The sequence below is a fragment of the Microcaecilia unicolor genome, chromosome 10 (genome assembly GCF_901765095.1).
Source record: "Microcaecilia unicolor chromosome 10, aMicUni1.1, whole genome shotgun sequence".
NCBI classification, from domain to species: domain Eukaryota; kingdom Metazoa; phylum Chordata; class Amphibia; order Gymnophiona; family Siphonopidae; genus Microcaecilia; species Microcaecilia unicolor.
Window position 1 is genome coordinate 84,914 of NC_044040.1, and position 14,145 is coordinate 99,058.

General features: G+C 49.0%; 1 protein-coding gene across 2 annotated transcripts in view; it reads left to right on the plus strand.

Moving 5' to 3' along the window:
• Positions 1-14,145, plus strand: part of LOC115478743 (guanine nucleotide-binding protein G(i) subunit alpha-1) — a 188,392-nt gene that overhangs the window by 40,521 nt on the left and 133,726 nt on the right. For both annotated transcript variants that reach the window (XM_030216312.1, XM_030216313.1), the window contains exons 2-3: positions 9,831-9,873; positions 9,971-10,112. In XM_030216312.1, coding sequence (XP_030072172.1) covers positions 9,831-9,873; positions 9,971-10,112 — 185 coding nt within the window. The remainder of the gene's footprint in view (positions 1-9,830; positions 9,874-9,970; positions 10,113-14,145) is intronic.

Consider the following 14,145-nt stretch of genomic DNA (forward strand, 5'->3'; position numbering starts at 1 on the left):
TGAAGACCGAAGCAAAGAATTCATTTAATTTCTCCGCTACGGCTTTGTCCTCCTTGATCGCCCCTTTAACACCATTTTCGTCCAGCGGCCCAACCGACTCTTTGGCCGGTTTCCTGCTTTTAATGTATCTAAAAAAGTTTTTACTATGTATTTTTGCTTCCAACGCTAATTTCTTCTCAAAGTCCTTGCCGGGGGGATCATCTTTTCGGTGAGAAGGTCGAAGAGTTGATTGATCATCTCTATCAGCGTGATAACGCTATGGACTCTCTCCCGCCGGGCGCCTTCTACATCCGCTTCCTCATCCAGGAAGTTTTTCAAAGGAAAGAGAAGTGCGCCTTATGCCTCTAGGGGCCGTAAGTACACTCCTACTTCTCGACAGCCGGTTCAGGCTCTGTCACAGCACGCTCGTTCTCGTCAACAGCGTGCGCCCAAACAGGCTCCTGCAGCTCCCCAGCAAAAACCAGGGGCGGGTTTTTGACTGGCTCCAGTTGAGCATAGCCACCATAAATGTGTCCGTGCCGGACGATCTGCCTGTCGGGGGGAGGTTAAAATTTTTTCACCAAAGGTGGCCTCTGATAACCTCCGACTGGTGGGTTCTTCAAATAGTCCGGTTAGGATACACCCTAAATCTGGAAACCAAACCTCCAAATTGCCCACCGGGAGCTCAGTCCTTCAGCTCCCAACATAAGCAGGTACTTGCAGAGGAACTCTCCGCCCTTCTCAGCGCCAATGCGGTCGAGCCCGTTCCACCAGGGCAAGAAGGGCTGGGATTCTGTTCCAGGTACTTCCTTGTGGAAAAGAAGACGGGGGATGCATCCCATCCTAGACCTAAGGGGCCTGAACAAATATCTGGTTCAAGAAAAGTTCAGGATGCTTTTCCTGGGCACCCTTCTTCCCATGATTCAGGTAAACGATTGGCTATGCTTTCTGGACTTTTAAAGGATGCTTACACTCACATCTCGATAAGTCCAGCTCACAGGAAGTATCTGCGGTTTCGGTTGGGAACACAGCACTTTTAGTACTGTGTGCTGCATTTTGGCTTGGCCTGGCAGTTGTTGCAGCGTCTCTATGCAGACTGGGAGTGCATGTGTTCTCTTATTTGGACAATTGGCTGGTGAAGAGCACCTCCCACGATTGGGGCTTTACAGTCCATGCGGATGACTATTCAAGTGCTGCAGCTACTAGGGTTTGTCATCAATTACCCAAAGTCCCATCTCAACCCAGTTCAAAAATTGGAGGTCATTGGGGCTCTGTTGTGCACGAAGACAGCTTGTGCCTATCTTCCTGACACAAGAGCGGACAACCTTCTGTCTCTAGTCTCCAAGGTTCAAGCGTCTCAGCAGATCACAGCTCGGCAGATGTTGAGACTTCTGGGCCACATGGCTTCCACAGTTCATGTAACTCCCATGGTTGAGGGGGAGATATGATACATGTCTAAAAAATAATTAATGGAGTGGAACAGATAGACATGAATTGCTTGTTGACTCTTTTAAAAAAAAATACTAGGACTAGGGGACACACAAGCTACAAAGTAGTAAATTGTAAAATGAATTGGAGAAAATATTTCTTCGAAGTGTAATTAAACTCTGGAATTTGTTGCCAGAGAATGTAGTAAAAGCAGATAGCTTAGTGGGGTTTAAAAAAGGTTTAGATGGTTTCCTAAAGGAAAAGTCCATAGACCATTGTTAAAATGGACTTCTCCGAGGACAAGCAGGCTGCTTGTTCTCACAAATGGGGTGCCGTCCACGACAGCCCCTCTGATCGGAGATCTTCACTAGCAAAAGCGTTTGCTAGCCCTCGCGTGCACAGTGCGCATGCGTGACCGTCTTCCTGCCCGAACGCGAGCGTGCTCGTCAGTCTTCTTTTTTCCGCGGCTCAGGACGGCTGTTTTTTGGTCGGTCTGCGCCCCGTCTTTTCGCCACGTTCTTCCGTTCGGAAGTGTCCGTTCCGTCGTGTTCGTTTTTTCAAAAAAAAAAAAAATTCCCTTATTTCAGGTGTTTTCCCGTTAACTTTTCTTTCGTTGGTCGTGGCCTTTTTGGCCGCCCATACGGGTTTTTTCCAATTTGTTTTGGTGTCATTGCCATCATCGTGAATTTTGACTTCGCTGGCGTGATTTTTCCGCCCATGTCATAGAAGCCTACCAGCGGCTTCAAAAAGTGCACCCAGTGCAGCCGGACTATCTCGCTTACTGATAGGCACATTTCATGTCTTCAGTGTCTGAGGGCCGGGCATCGTCCCCAGACCTGTACGCTCTGTCTTCTGTTGAAGAAGAGAACTCAGGCGGCGAGATTGGCCCAGTGGAACCTTTTGTTCGAGGCCTCGTCCGGTGTGTCGACGTCTGCAGTACCCAGGTCATCAGCCGGTGCCTCAACTTCTGCGATACCGAGGTCATCGGTGGTATCGATGTCGTCGGAGGGTGCTTCCTCTTCCGGAGTGCAGGTGAGGGCTGTCCATTCCCCTGCTGGTAGCGGTGAGCTCTCGAGTAGGTCTCTGCCTGCCTCGAGGGCTCCTGCGATACAGGCCCCCCCACCCCCCGGTATCAACCTCTTTCGGACACGGCCCACAGGAGATGTTTGGATTCGACGTCCTCCTCTTTGGTACCGGGAGGTACCGGTGACGTGCTTCGTGTGAAGGCAAAGAAGCATCGTCATTGGTCGCCTTCCAGGCGCGGTACAGAGAGCTCTGGGTCACCGGTGGCACCGGCACCCACTAAACGGAGATGCCGGGAGGACCACTCACCCTCCATACAGGAGGCGTCGATGCTCTCCACTGTGGACAGCCCGGTACCGCCTCCGCGTCCCAGACAGATTCTGAGCTCGTCGCCGGTACCAGACTCCTTGCCTTCCTCGACAGCCGCTCTGAACGAGAGCCTCAGGGCTGTCCTTCTAGGGATTCTGGAGGAGCTATTGTGCCCTTCTCCGGTACCGGGGGTGCTTGCGCCGCCGGTATCGTTGAGTGAGGCGCCGGCTGGCCTCCCGCCCGTCATGAGGTCTCCGGTCCTGGTACCGTCCGACACCGAGGGTGAGGCCTCGTGGGAAGCAGAGGAAGACCCCAGATATTTCTCTGATGAGGAGTCTGGTGGTCTTCCCTCTGATCCAACTCCCTCTCCTGAAAGGCAGCTTTCTCCTCCTGAGAGTCTGTCTTTCGTGGCCTTTGTCCGGGAAATGTCTACGGCCATCCCCTTCCCTGGGGATACGGAGGATGAACCAAGAGCCAAAATGTTTGAGCTTTTGTACTAGCCTTCGCCACCTAAGGAATCGTCCACTGTACCCATGCATCATGTCCTCAAGAAGACATTGCTGGCGAACTGGGCGAAGCCCTTATCTAATCCCCACATTCCCAAGAAAATCGAATCCCAGTATCGGATCCATGGGGATCCAGAGTTAATGAGGACCCAGTTGCCCCATGACTCTGGTGTGGTGGATCTGGCCCTTAAGAAGGTCAAGAGTTCTAGGGAGTACACTTCGGCGCCCCCGGGCTGTGACTCTAGAACCTTGGATTCTTTTGGGCGGAAGGCCTACCATTCTGCAATGCTCATTTCCAAAATCCAGTCATACCAGCTCTATACGAGCATTCATATGCGGAACAACGTGCGGCAGTTGGCGGACTTGGTGGGCAAGCTCCCTTCTGAGCAGGCCAAGCCTTTTCAGCAGGTGGTCAGGCAGCTGAAGGCGTGTCGTAAATTCCTGGCCAGGGGTGTTTACGATTCTTTTGATGTCGCGTCCAGGGCTGCTGCTTAAGGTGTGGTGATGTGCAGACTCTCATGGCTGCGTGCCTTCGACCTGGAGAATAGGCTCCAGCAGCAGATTGTGGATGCTTCTTGCCGGGGGGATAACATTTTTGGAGAAAAGGTCGAACAGGTGGTAGAACAACTCCACCAGCGGGACACTGCCTTTGACAAATTCTCGCACCTGGCGCCTTCAGCATCTACCGTGTGGTACACATTTTTATGGGGGAAGAAGGACTGTTCCCTATTTTTCTAGTAAGCGTAGGTACAATCCTCCCTCCCGCCAGCCTGCTGCTCAGGCTAAACCCCAGTGTGCTCGTTCACGTCAGCAGCGTGCGCCTCAACAGGCCTCAGCAGCTCCCCAGCAAAAGCAAGGGACGAGCTTTTGACTGGCTCCAGCAGAGCACAGCCGAAGTCCAAGTATCAGTGCCGGACGATCTGCCGGTCGGAGGGTGGTTAAAATTTTTTCGCCAAAGGTGGCCTCTTATAACCTCCGACCAGTGGGTTCTTCAAATAGTCTGGCTGGGATACTCCCTCAATTTGATTTCAAAACCTCCAAATTGTCCACCGGGAGCTCAGTCCTTCAGCTTCCAGCACAAGCAGGTACTTGCCGAGGAACTCTCCGCCCTTCTCAGCGCCAATTCGGTCGAGCCCGTGCCACGGGGGCAGAAAGGGCTGGGATTCTATTCCAGGTACTTCCTTGTGGAAAAGAAAACAGGGGGGATGCGTCCCATCCTAGACCTAAGGGCCCTGAACAAATATCTGGTCCGAGAAAAGTTCAGGATGCTTTCCCTGGGCACCCTTCTTCCTATGATTCAGGCAAACGATTGGCTGTGCTCTCTGGACTTAAAGGATGCTTACACTCACATCCCGATACTGCCAGCTCACAGACAGTATCTTCGATTCCGTCTGGGAACACGGCACTTTCAGTACTGTGTGCTACCCTTTGGTCTTGCCTCCGCGCCCAGGGTATTCACAAAATGCCTAGATGGTTTAGCGGCGTCTCTACGCAGACTGGGAGTGCACGTGTTCCCTTATCTCGACGATTGGCTGGTGAAGAACACCTCCAAGGCAGGAGCTCTACAGTCCATGCAGATGACTGTTTGACTCCTGGAGCTGCTAGGGTTTGTGCTAAATTATCCAAAGTCCCACCTTCTTCCAGTACAGAAACTCGAATTCGTAGGAGCTCTGCTGGACTCTCAGACGACGAGGGCCGACGATCTTCTTTCTCTCTTTTCCTGGGTGCGGGCGTCTCAGCAGATCACAACTCGGCAGATGTTGAGATTGCTCGGCCATATGGCCTCTACAGTGCATGTGACTCCCATGGCTCGCCTCCACATGAGATCAGCTCAATGGACCCTAGCTTCCCAGTGGTACCAGGCTGCTGGGGATCTAGAGGATGTAGTCCGACTGTCCACGAGTTTTCTTCAATCCCTGCATTGGTGGACAATTCGGTCCAACTGACTCTGGGACACCCCTTCCAAATTCCTCAGCCACAAAAATTGCTGACCACGGATGCGTCTCTCCTGGGGTGGGGAGCTCATGTCGATCGGCTTCACACCCAAGGGAGTTGGTACCTTCAGGAAAAAGGGTTGCAGATCAACCTCCTGGAGTTGCGAGCGGTCTGGAACGCTCTAAAGGCTTTCAGGGATCGGCTGTCCCAACAAATTATTCAAATTCAGACAGGCAATCAGGTTGTCATGTTTTACATCAACAAGCAGGGGAGCACCGGATCTCGTCCACTGTGTCAGGAGGCTGTCAGGATGTGGCTTTGGGCCGGTATGGCATGTTTCTTCAAGCCACCTATCTGGCAGTCGTAAACAGTCTGGCTGACAGGTTGAGCAGGATAATGCAACCTCACAAGTGGTCGCTCAATTCCAGAGTGGTACGCCAGATCGTCCAAGCATGGGGCACCCCCTTGGTGGATCTCTTTGCTACTCGAGCCAATCACAAAGTCCCTCAGTTCTGTTCCAGACTTTAGGCCCACGGCAGACTAGTGTAGGATGCCTTTCTCCTGTATTGGGAGGAGGGCCTCCTGTACGCTTATCCTCCCATACCTTTGGTGGGGATGACTTTGTTGAAACTCAAGCAAGATCAAGGCACCATGATTCTGATCTCTCCTTTTTGGCCGCGTCAGATCTGGTTCCCTCTTCTTCTGGAGTTGTCCTCCGAAGAACCGTGGAGATTGGAGTGTTTTCCGACCCTCATTACTCAGAACGAGGGGGTGCTTCTGCATCTAACCTCTGGTCCCTGGCTCTCACGGCCTGGATGTTGAGAGCGTAGATTTTGCCTCTATAGGTCTTTCCGAGGGTGTCTCCCGAGTCTTGCTTGCTTCCAGGAAAGATTCCACTAAGAAGACTTTTTTCTCTGGCGGAGGTTTGCCGTCTTGGTGTGACAGCAAGGCCCTAGATCCTCACTCCTGTCCTACACAGACCCTACTTGAATACCTTCTGCACTTGTCTGAGTCTGGTCTTAAGACCAACTCTGTAAGGGTTCATCTTAGTGCGATTAGTGCATACCATTACCGTGTGGAAGGTAAGTCGATCTCGGGATAGCCTTTAGTTCGCTTCATGAGAGCTTTGCTTTTGTCAAAGCCCCCCATCAAACCTCCTACAGTGTCATGGGATCTCAATGTTCTCACCCAGCAGATGAAACCTCCTTTTGAGCCACTGAATTCCTGTCATCTGAAGTATTTAACTTGGAAGGTCATTTTCTTGGTGGCAGTCACTTCAGCTCGGAGAGTCAGTGAGCTTCAAGCCTTGGTAACTCATGCTCCTTATACTAAATTTCATCATAACAGAGTAGTCCTCCGCACTCATCCTAAGTTCTTGCCGAAGGTGGTGTCGGAGTTCCATCTGAACCAGTCAATTGTCTTGCCAACATTCTTTCCTGCTGCTGAACGTCAGCTTCACTTATTGGACTGCAAGCGAGCATTGGCCTTCTACTTAGAGCGGACACAGCCCCACAGACAGTCCGCCCAAATGTTTGTTTCTTTTGATCCCAACAGAAGGGGAGTGGCTGTCGGGAAACGCACCATCTCAAATTGGCTAGCAGATTGCAGCTCCTTCGCTTACACCCAGGCTGGGCTGACTCTTGAGGGTCATGTCACGGCTCATAGTGTTAGAGCCATGGCAGCGTCAGTGGCCCACTTGAAGTCAGCCACTATCGAAGAGATTTGCAAGGCTGCGACGTGGTCATCTGTCTACACATTCACATCGCATTACTGCCTTCAGTAGGATACCCGACGCGACAGTCGGGTCGGGCAGTTGGTGCTGCAGAATCTATTCGGGGTTTAGAATCCAACTCCACCACCCCTAGACCCATTTTTATTCTGTTCTAGGCTGCACTCTGTTAGTTGAATAAGTTAGGTCAATCTCAGTTTTGTCCTCGTCGTTGCGAAGCCCAGTTGAGCAAGGTTTGTTGTTTTGAGTGAGCCTGGGGGGCTAGGGATTCCCCATTTGTGAGAACAAGCAGCCTGTTTGTTCTCTGAGAAAGCAAAAGCTACATACCTGTAGAAGGTATTCTCCGAGGACAGCAGGCTGATTGTTCTCACCTACCCGCCCGCCTCCCCTTTGGAGTTGTGTCTTTCCTTGTCTTTCTTTGCTATTTACTGGACTGACGAGCACGCTCGCGTTCGGGCAGGAAGACGGTTGCTCATGCGCACGCGAGGGCTAGCAAACGCTTTTGCTAGTGAAGATCTCCGATCGGAGGGGCTGTCATGGATGTCACCCCATTTGTGAGAACAATCAGCCTGCTGTCCTCGGAGAATACCTTCTATAGGTATGTAGCTTTCGCTTTTGGGAAGATCTACTTCTTATTTCTAGAATAAGCAGCATAAAATGTATTGTACTGTTTTGGGATATTGCCAGGTACTTGTGACCTGGGTTGGCCACTGTTTGAAACAGGATGCTGGGCTCTTTGGTCTGTCCCAGTATGGTATTACTTATATTTTTGTGGTGGGCAGGCTTACTGGGTCGGATTGCCTGTCATCCAGGTCTAGTGGTCCTGGTGGCTCCAGACTCCATCATCTGTGGTATGCGGATTTGATTCGGCTGCAAGTCGACACGACCCTTCTGGTCCTGGGGCTGCTGTTGCAGGGTCTAATCCTGATGGAGGATCCCTCCCCCTTTGGTCTTGTGGCCTGGCTTTTGAGAGGTTGAGGTTGCGAAAAAGAGGTTATCTGAGGCTGGTGATTGCAACGCTTCTCCATGTTCAGAAGAAGTAGACTTCTGGAGCTTATGCCTGGGTCTGGCAGGCCTTTGAATTGTGGTGTTCAGGCAGAGCTGTGGTATCGTCTTCGGCATCGTTGGTGCACATTTTGTTGATTCTCCAGGACAGTCTGTCCAAGGGCTTGGCCCTGGGGATCCCAAAAGTACAAGTGTTGGTGTTTTCCTGTTTAAGGGGGAGTGTGCTGGGAGTCGTCTTTGGCGTCCCACTCGGACGTGGTTTGGTTCCTGCATGATGTGAATCATATCAGTCCTCCGAGGCGTCCAGTGTGCCCGGAGTGGCAGCTTAATGTGGTTTTGCGAACTGTTCAGCACCTTCTGTTTGGGCTGTTTGGGCACAAGAAAGGGGAAATGGCATCTAAGGCTGCTATAGTCTGATGGCTCAAGCAAGCCATCTCCTCATTGTACGTCCTGGTGGGGAAGTCCCAGCTTCTCACACTGAAGGTGCATTCTACTAGGGTGCAAGCTACTTTGGTAGCAGGGGCTCAGGCCATTCTGGTTGAGGATCTGTCAGTCCACCACATGGTCCTCAATTCACATGTTTACAAAGCACTATCAGCTGGATGTCTGAGCACGGCAGGATGCGGCTTTTGGGGCATCTGTGCTGTCGGTGGGGATTGATGGTTACCACCCTACTTCAGGACTGCTTTGTTGCATCTCACAAGTCTCTGGATTGATCTGCGGGATGCTATGGAAGGTAAAATTAGGGCTTTCTTGACAATTTTCTTTTCATTCGTCCCAACAGATCAATCCAGAGGTCTGTCCTACTTTGTATGTTTTCTGTGTTTCTTAGGGGTTCGTGGTCTGACCTTTTGGCTGAGAGGTCATCAGAAGACATTGTTCATTTCATGGGAGGATGTAAGGTATATGGGAGGAGGAGGTATTGAAAGACTGGGAGGGTGTAGTGATCCTCGTTTTCACCTGGGGTTTTCCCAGGAGCAGTACTGGTGGCCTCAATGTTGATTGCTTGACCTTGACAAGTTCTGGTTTTTGCCTGTTTCATGTCCTGTTCATCTTTTGTTCTTGGAGGCAGGGGATTTCTCTCCTGTCTGTTTGTGGAATTCACTGCTTGGGTATTGATTATATTTGAAGTGAGGCTGCTGCACAGGGTCCTATGTGGCAGAGCTCTGGTGTTCTCTCTATCTGCTGGTAGGCGGATATAACCCACAAGTCTCTGGGTTGATCCATTGGGTCTAATTGAAAGAAAATTATCAGGTAAGCCCTGATTATACCAATTTCCCCTGTAAGCACGTCATGGTTATTTTTGAGATATATATTGGAGACTCTTCTTGATGTAATATCCAACCTCTTTTTAGACTTGGGCGTCTCCAAAGTAGAGTTAGATAGTTAGGTCATAAGATCAAATTAGCAGCTGGATCTATCAGGCTGCAAGTTGTATAATTACCTGGAAATCATTTTAGAAAAGTAAGCATTTATGTAGCCGGTATATATCCTGCAGGTTATACAAGGAACCTAGAATGGTGAATGTTGCTGGCTATTTAAATTTTTAGACTGTGTTAATCATAGTGCTGGGAAAGGGATTCTGGATGGAATAAAGTCAAGCCCTTGTAATCTGTTCTCAGGATGGTGGTGTGGAAAGGAGGAATGCAAACTGTCTTTACTTGCTGAGGAGAAATCTTGCTGGTGGTTATACACAGATTGGCAGATGGGAGATATTTTTATAAACGGTGTCGGATGTCAGATTGGATGGGCTGAATGGTCTATCTCTCATGATGTACTATGTTACTATATTTTCTCAATAACAGCTCTCTAGATAGATATCTAATAGTGTTAGATTCTGTGAGTCAATTGAGTATGTAATTTCTCTGGATATACTATTTGAGTGGCACTATTGATGAACTCTGTCTTCATTTTAGGAGCTGGTGAATCAGGAAAAAGCACAATTGTAAAGCAAATGAAGTAAGTAAGAAAAAAAAACCTTTTGAAATCCTGAAAAATGGGTAGGGGTTGAATGTGCAGGCATGTGATTTCATTCCCCCCTCTTTATTGTTTTAAGGATTATCCATGAAGCTGGTTATTCAGAAGAAGAATGTAAGCAGTATAGAGCTGTTGTCTACAGCAACACCATACAATCTATCATTGCAATCATTAGGGCAATGGGAAGACTGAAGATAGACTTTGGTGATCGTGCAAGAGCTGTGAGTATTGCACATCTAAACTGAGGAACTTTTTATCTACAGTTTCTATATGAGATATGACACTGTCAGTACTTTGAGGACAATTTTTCAAAGCTGCTTGCTTAAGTAACAAAACAGCAGGGTAAAATACCAAGATTAAAAATTGCTTCACAGGTGAAGTCGCCATCTAAGCACCACTTGACACGTCAACACATATGCGGTCATTTAAGTGTTTTTAATACCATTCATTTTCTAATTAGGGATCCTCTGTGTTCATCCCTGCCCACGTTTTTGAGGCTGCTTTTATCTCCTAACTGCTATTCACCTGTTCAGTACCCATGTCTAAGTAATTTCCTTGTCCCTTATTTGACCTGTTTGTCTTGGTTAGATTGTAAGCTCTGTCGAGCAGGGACTGTTTCTTGCATGTTTAGTGTACAGTGCTGCATAAGTCTAGTAGCACTATAGAAATGATGATTAATAGTAGTAGTTTTTGTATTCTGTCATTTTTGTCTCCACCACCTCCCTTGGGAGTGCATCAACCACCACCTTAGTGAATAAATATTTCTCTGAGGACAAGCAGGCTGCTTGTTCTCACATGTGGGTCGACGTCCGCGGCGGCCCAAGAGTCGGATATTTTGCAAGCAAAACAAAAGGTTTTGCCAGAGAGTTCTGGCGCGCATGCGCGGACGACTTCCCACCCGTCGCACGTGCGTGTACCTCAGTTCTTTTTTTCTCCGCGGTTGGGTGCGGCAGTGTTTCCTCTGTTCTCCGTCAGGCCCAGGAAAAGAACTACTCTTTGCGACTGACTTTCGCTTTATTTTTTTCACGTTTATTTTCTATCTTAAAAAAAAAAAAATAGTAGTTTTCTCGTTTTTTTGTCCACCTTTTAAAGTTTCCTTTCTATTTCAACGCGACCGGCCTTTGGGCCGTGCGGTCGGGTGTATTCCCTTTTTTTGTGCCTTATTTTTTTTTATTTGCATGAAGTCTTTATTGACAAGTAATACAATGTCCAACAGACCAATACAGAGTGAACCTCACATTACGGTTCATGGTATCTTAACACAAGTCATTTGTAACAAGTTGGTCATCACACACACATCAAGCTTCCCGTTGCTAGCACTTTGGGTCCAATATAATCCACTTGTGTGCCGCTGTGCCTGAACAAACATATAACCTTCAGAACTTCAGACTTTATAAATTTTCACATTTGTTGAACATGACCTATTCCCCTAACCCGCCCTCAATTCAAACCTCCCCCTCCCCTCCCCCCCCTTTAACAGGACTCGTACTACTCCAACCCAAAACATCATCGTGGTTGTGCATGACAGATAAAAGGATCCCATATAGAGTGCCACTTAGTTGTTTGGTTGCGCCTCACAGCCACTACCCTTTCCATCTCACAAACGTACCTCAATTTTTGGAGCCATCTGGCTAGTGGTGGAACTATAGGTTGTTTCAGCAGGCGGCTATGACAATTCTAGCTGCATGTGTAGCATAACGCATCAAAGTTTGTTGGGTAGTGGAGAAGCCCGCAACTTTAGCAGAAAATAAAAAGATGGTTGGGTGCCACGGAATCAGGCCTCCCAACCACGCCTGCAGTCTGCTGCGGATGGCTTTCCAAAAAGCCCTGATCTTCCCACAGTTCCACCATATGTGCCCCATAGAACCCGTGGAACCACAACCCCTCCAACACAGTCCTGACAGCGCCGGGTAAATGTGCCTGAGGCGCTCAGGTGACATGTACCACCTAAACAGCACTTTAATGGCATTCTCTCTAAAAGGTACGTAAGACAAACACCCCCGCCGAGGCCCTCTCCAACCTCTCCCATGCCGCCGCCTCCAGTTCCATACCCAGCTCCCTCTGCCAACTCCTCCTACGAAGGATATAACGAGGTGTTTGCTTATTAATAATTTGATATAGGCGTGATATCATCCCCCTGGTCATTGTTGGTCCCTCAGAAATTTGCTCAATGATTGTTCCCTTTTCATCACTTCCTGGACTGCCTGTGTCTTAAGAAAAAGAGACAATTGTAGGTAAGCATACTCATCAGTCCCCATGGTCGGGAATTTCTCCCGAGCTTCTGGATATGACATAAATGACTCCCCCTCATACAGTTGTCCCCACATTCGCAAACCTCCCTGATACCATCTGGTAAATGCTCCGCGTTCCGTCCCTGGGTAAAACATTGGGTTATATGCTATAGGAGACAGACAAGACAATGTGCTTCGGCGATGTAGAAAAGACTATCCCAGTTAGATAACGTAACATAGATAGACGGACACAGGCCCTCGCCCAAGGACCTAAGGGCTCTCGGAAGCACATAATCGCCCCCAAGGGCCGAACACCTACAGTATATTGTTCCAAGTGCACCCACTGTCGGTCGGGGTAGTTCTGAAATTATTCTATGGCCGCACGTGCCTGTACTGCCCGATAATACCAAGCCAAATTGGGGACCCCGAGCTCTCCCCTGTTCCTATCCTGGTACAGAAAGGCCCGCGCTAACTGCGGACGTTTGCCTGCCCAAATAAAATGCACAATACGGTCTTGTACTGCAGCTAAAAAGTTACAGGGCATCTTGATCGGAAGTGCCTGGAATAAGAGTGGCCTAGTGGTTAGGGTGGTGGACTTTGGTCCTGGGGAACTGAGTTTGATTCCCACTTCAGGCACAGGCAGCTCCTTGTGACTCTGGGCAAGTCACTTAACCCTCCATTGCCCCATGTAAGCTGCATTGAGCCTGCCATGAGTGGGAAAGCGTGGGGTACAAATGTAACAAAAAAAACAAAAGAAAAAAAGTATAGCAAGCGTGGCAGGATATTCATCTTAACTGCAGCTATACGGCCAAACCAGGAAAACTGAAGGTCACCCCACCTGTCCATATCTTCAGTGAGTACCCGGCCCAGTCCCTTGTAGTTTTCTGTGAAAAGTTCTGAGAGTTTAGCTGTTATGTTCACCCCCAGGTAACGCAAGCCTACTACTACTACTACTATTTAGCATTTCTATAGCGCTACAAGGCATACGCAGCGCTGCACAAACATAGAAGAAAGACAGTCCCTGCTCAAAGAGCTTACAATCTAGTAGACAAAAAATAAATAAAGTAAGCAAATCAAATCAATTAATGTGAACGGGAAGGAAGAGAGGAGGGTAGGTGGAGGCGAGTGGTTACGAGTCAAAAGCAATGTTAAAGAGGTGGGCTTTCAGTCTAGATTTAAAGGTGGCCAAGGATGGGGCAAGACGTAGGGGCTCAGGAAGTTTATTCCAGGCGTAGGGTGCAGTGAGACAGAAGGCGCGAAGTCTGGAGTTGGCAGTAGTGGAGAAGGGAACAGATAAGAAGGATTTATCCATGGAGCGGAGTGCACGGGAAGGGGTGTAGGGAAGGACGAGTGTTGAGAGATACTGGGGAGCAGCAGAGTGAATACATTTATAGGTTAGTAGAAGAAGTTTGAACAGGATGCTAAAACGGATAGGGAGCCAGTGAAGGGTCTTGAGGAGAGGGGTAGTATGAGTAAAGCGACCCTGGCGGAAGATGAGACGGGCAGCAGAGTTTTGAACCGACTGGAGAGGGGAGAGGTGACTAAGTGGGAGGCCAGCAAGAAGCAGATTGCAGTAGTCTAAACGAGAGGTGACAAGGGTATGGATGAGGGTTTTGGTAGAGTGCTTGGAAAGAAAGGGGCGGATTTTACGGATGTTGTAAAGAAAGAAACGACAGGTCTTGGCGGTCTGCTGGATATGAGCAGAGAAGGAGAGAGAAGAGTCAAAGATGACCCCAAAGTTTCGAGCTGAGGAGACAGGGAGAATGAGAGAGCCATCAACAGAAATAGAAAACGGGGGGAGCGGGGAGGTGGGTTTGGGGGGGAAAATGAGAAGCTCGGTTTTGGTCATATTTAATTTCAGGTGGCGTTGAGACATCCAGGCAGCAATGTCAGACAAGCACGCTGAAACTTTGGTTTGGATGCAAGGTGAGATATCAGGGGTAGAAAGGTAGATTTGGGAGTCGTCAGCATAGAGATGGTAGGAAAAGCCATGGGATGAGATTAATGAACCAAGGGAAGAAGT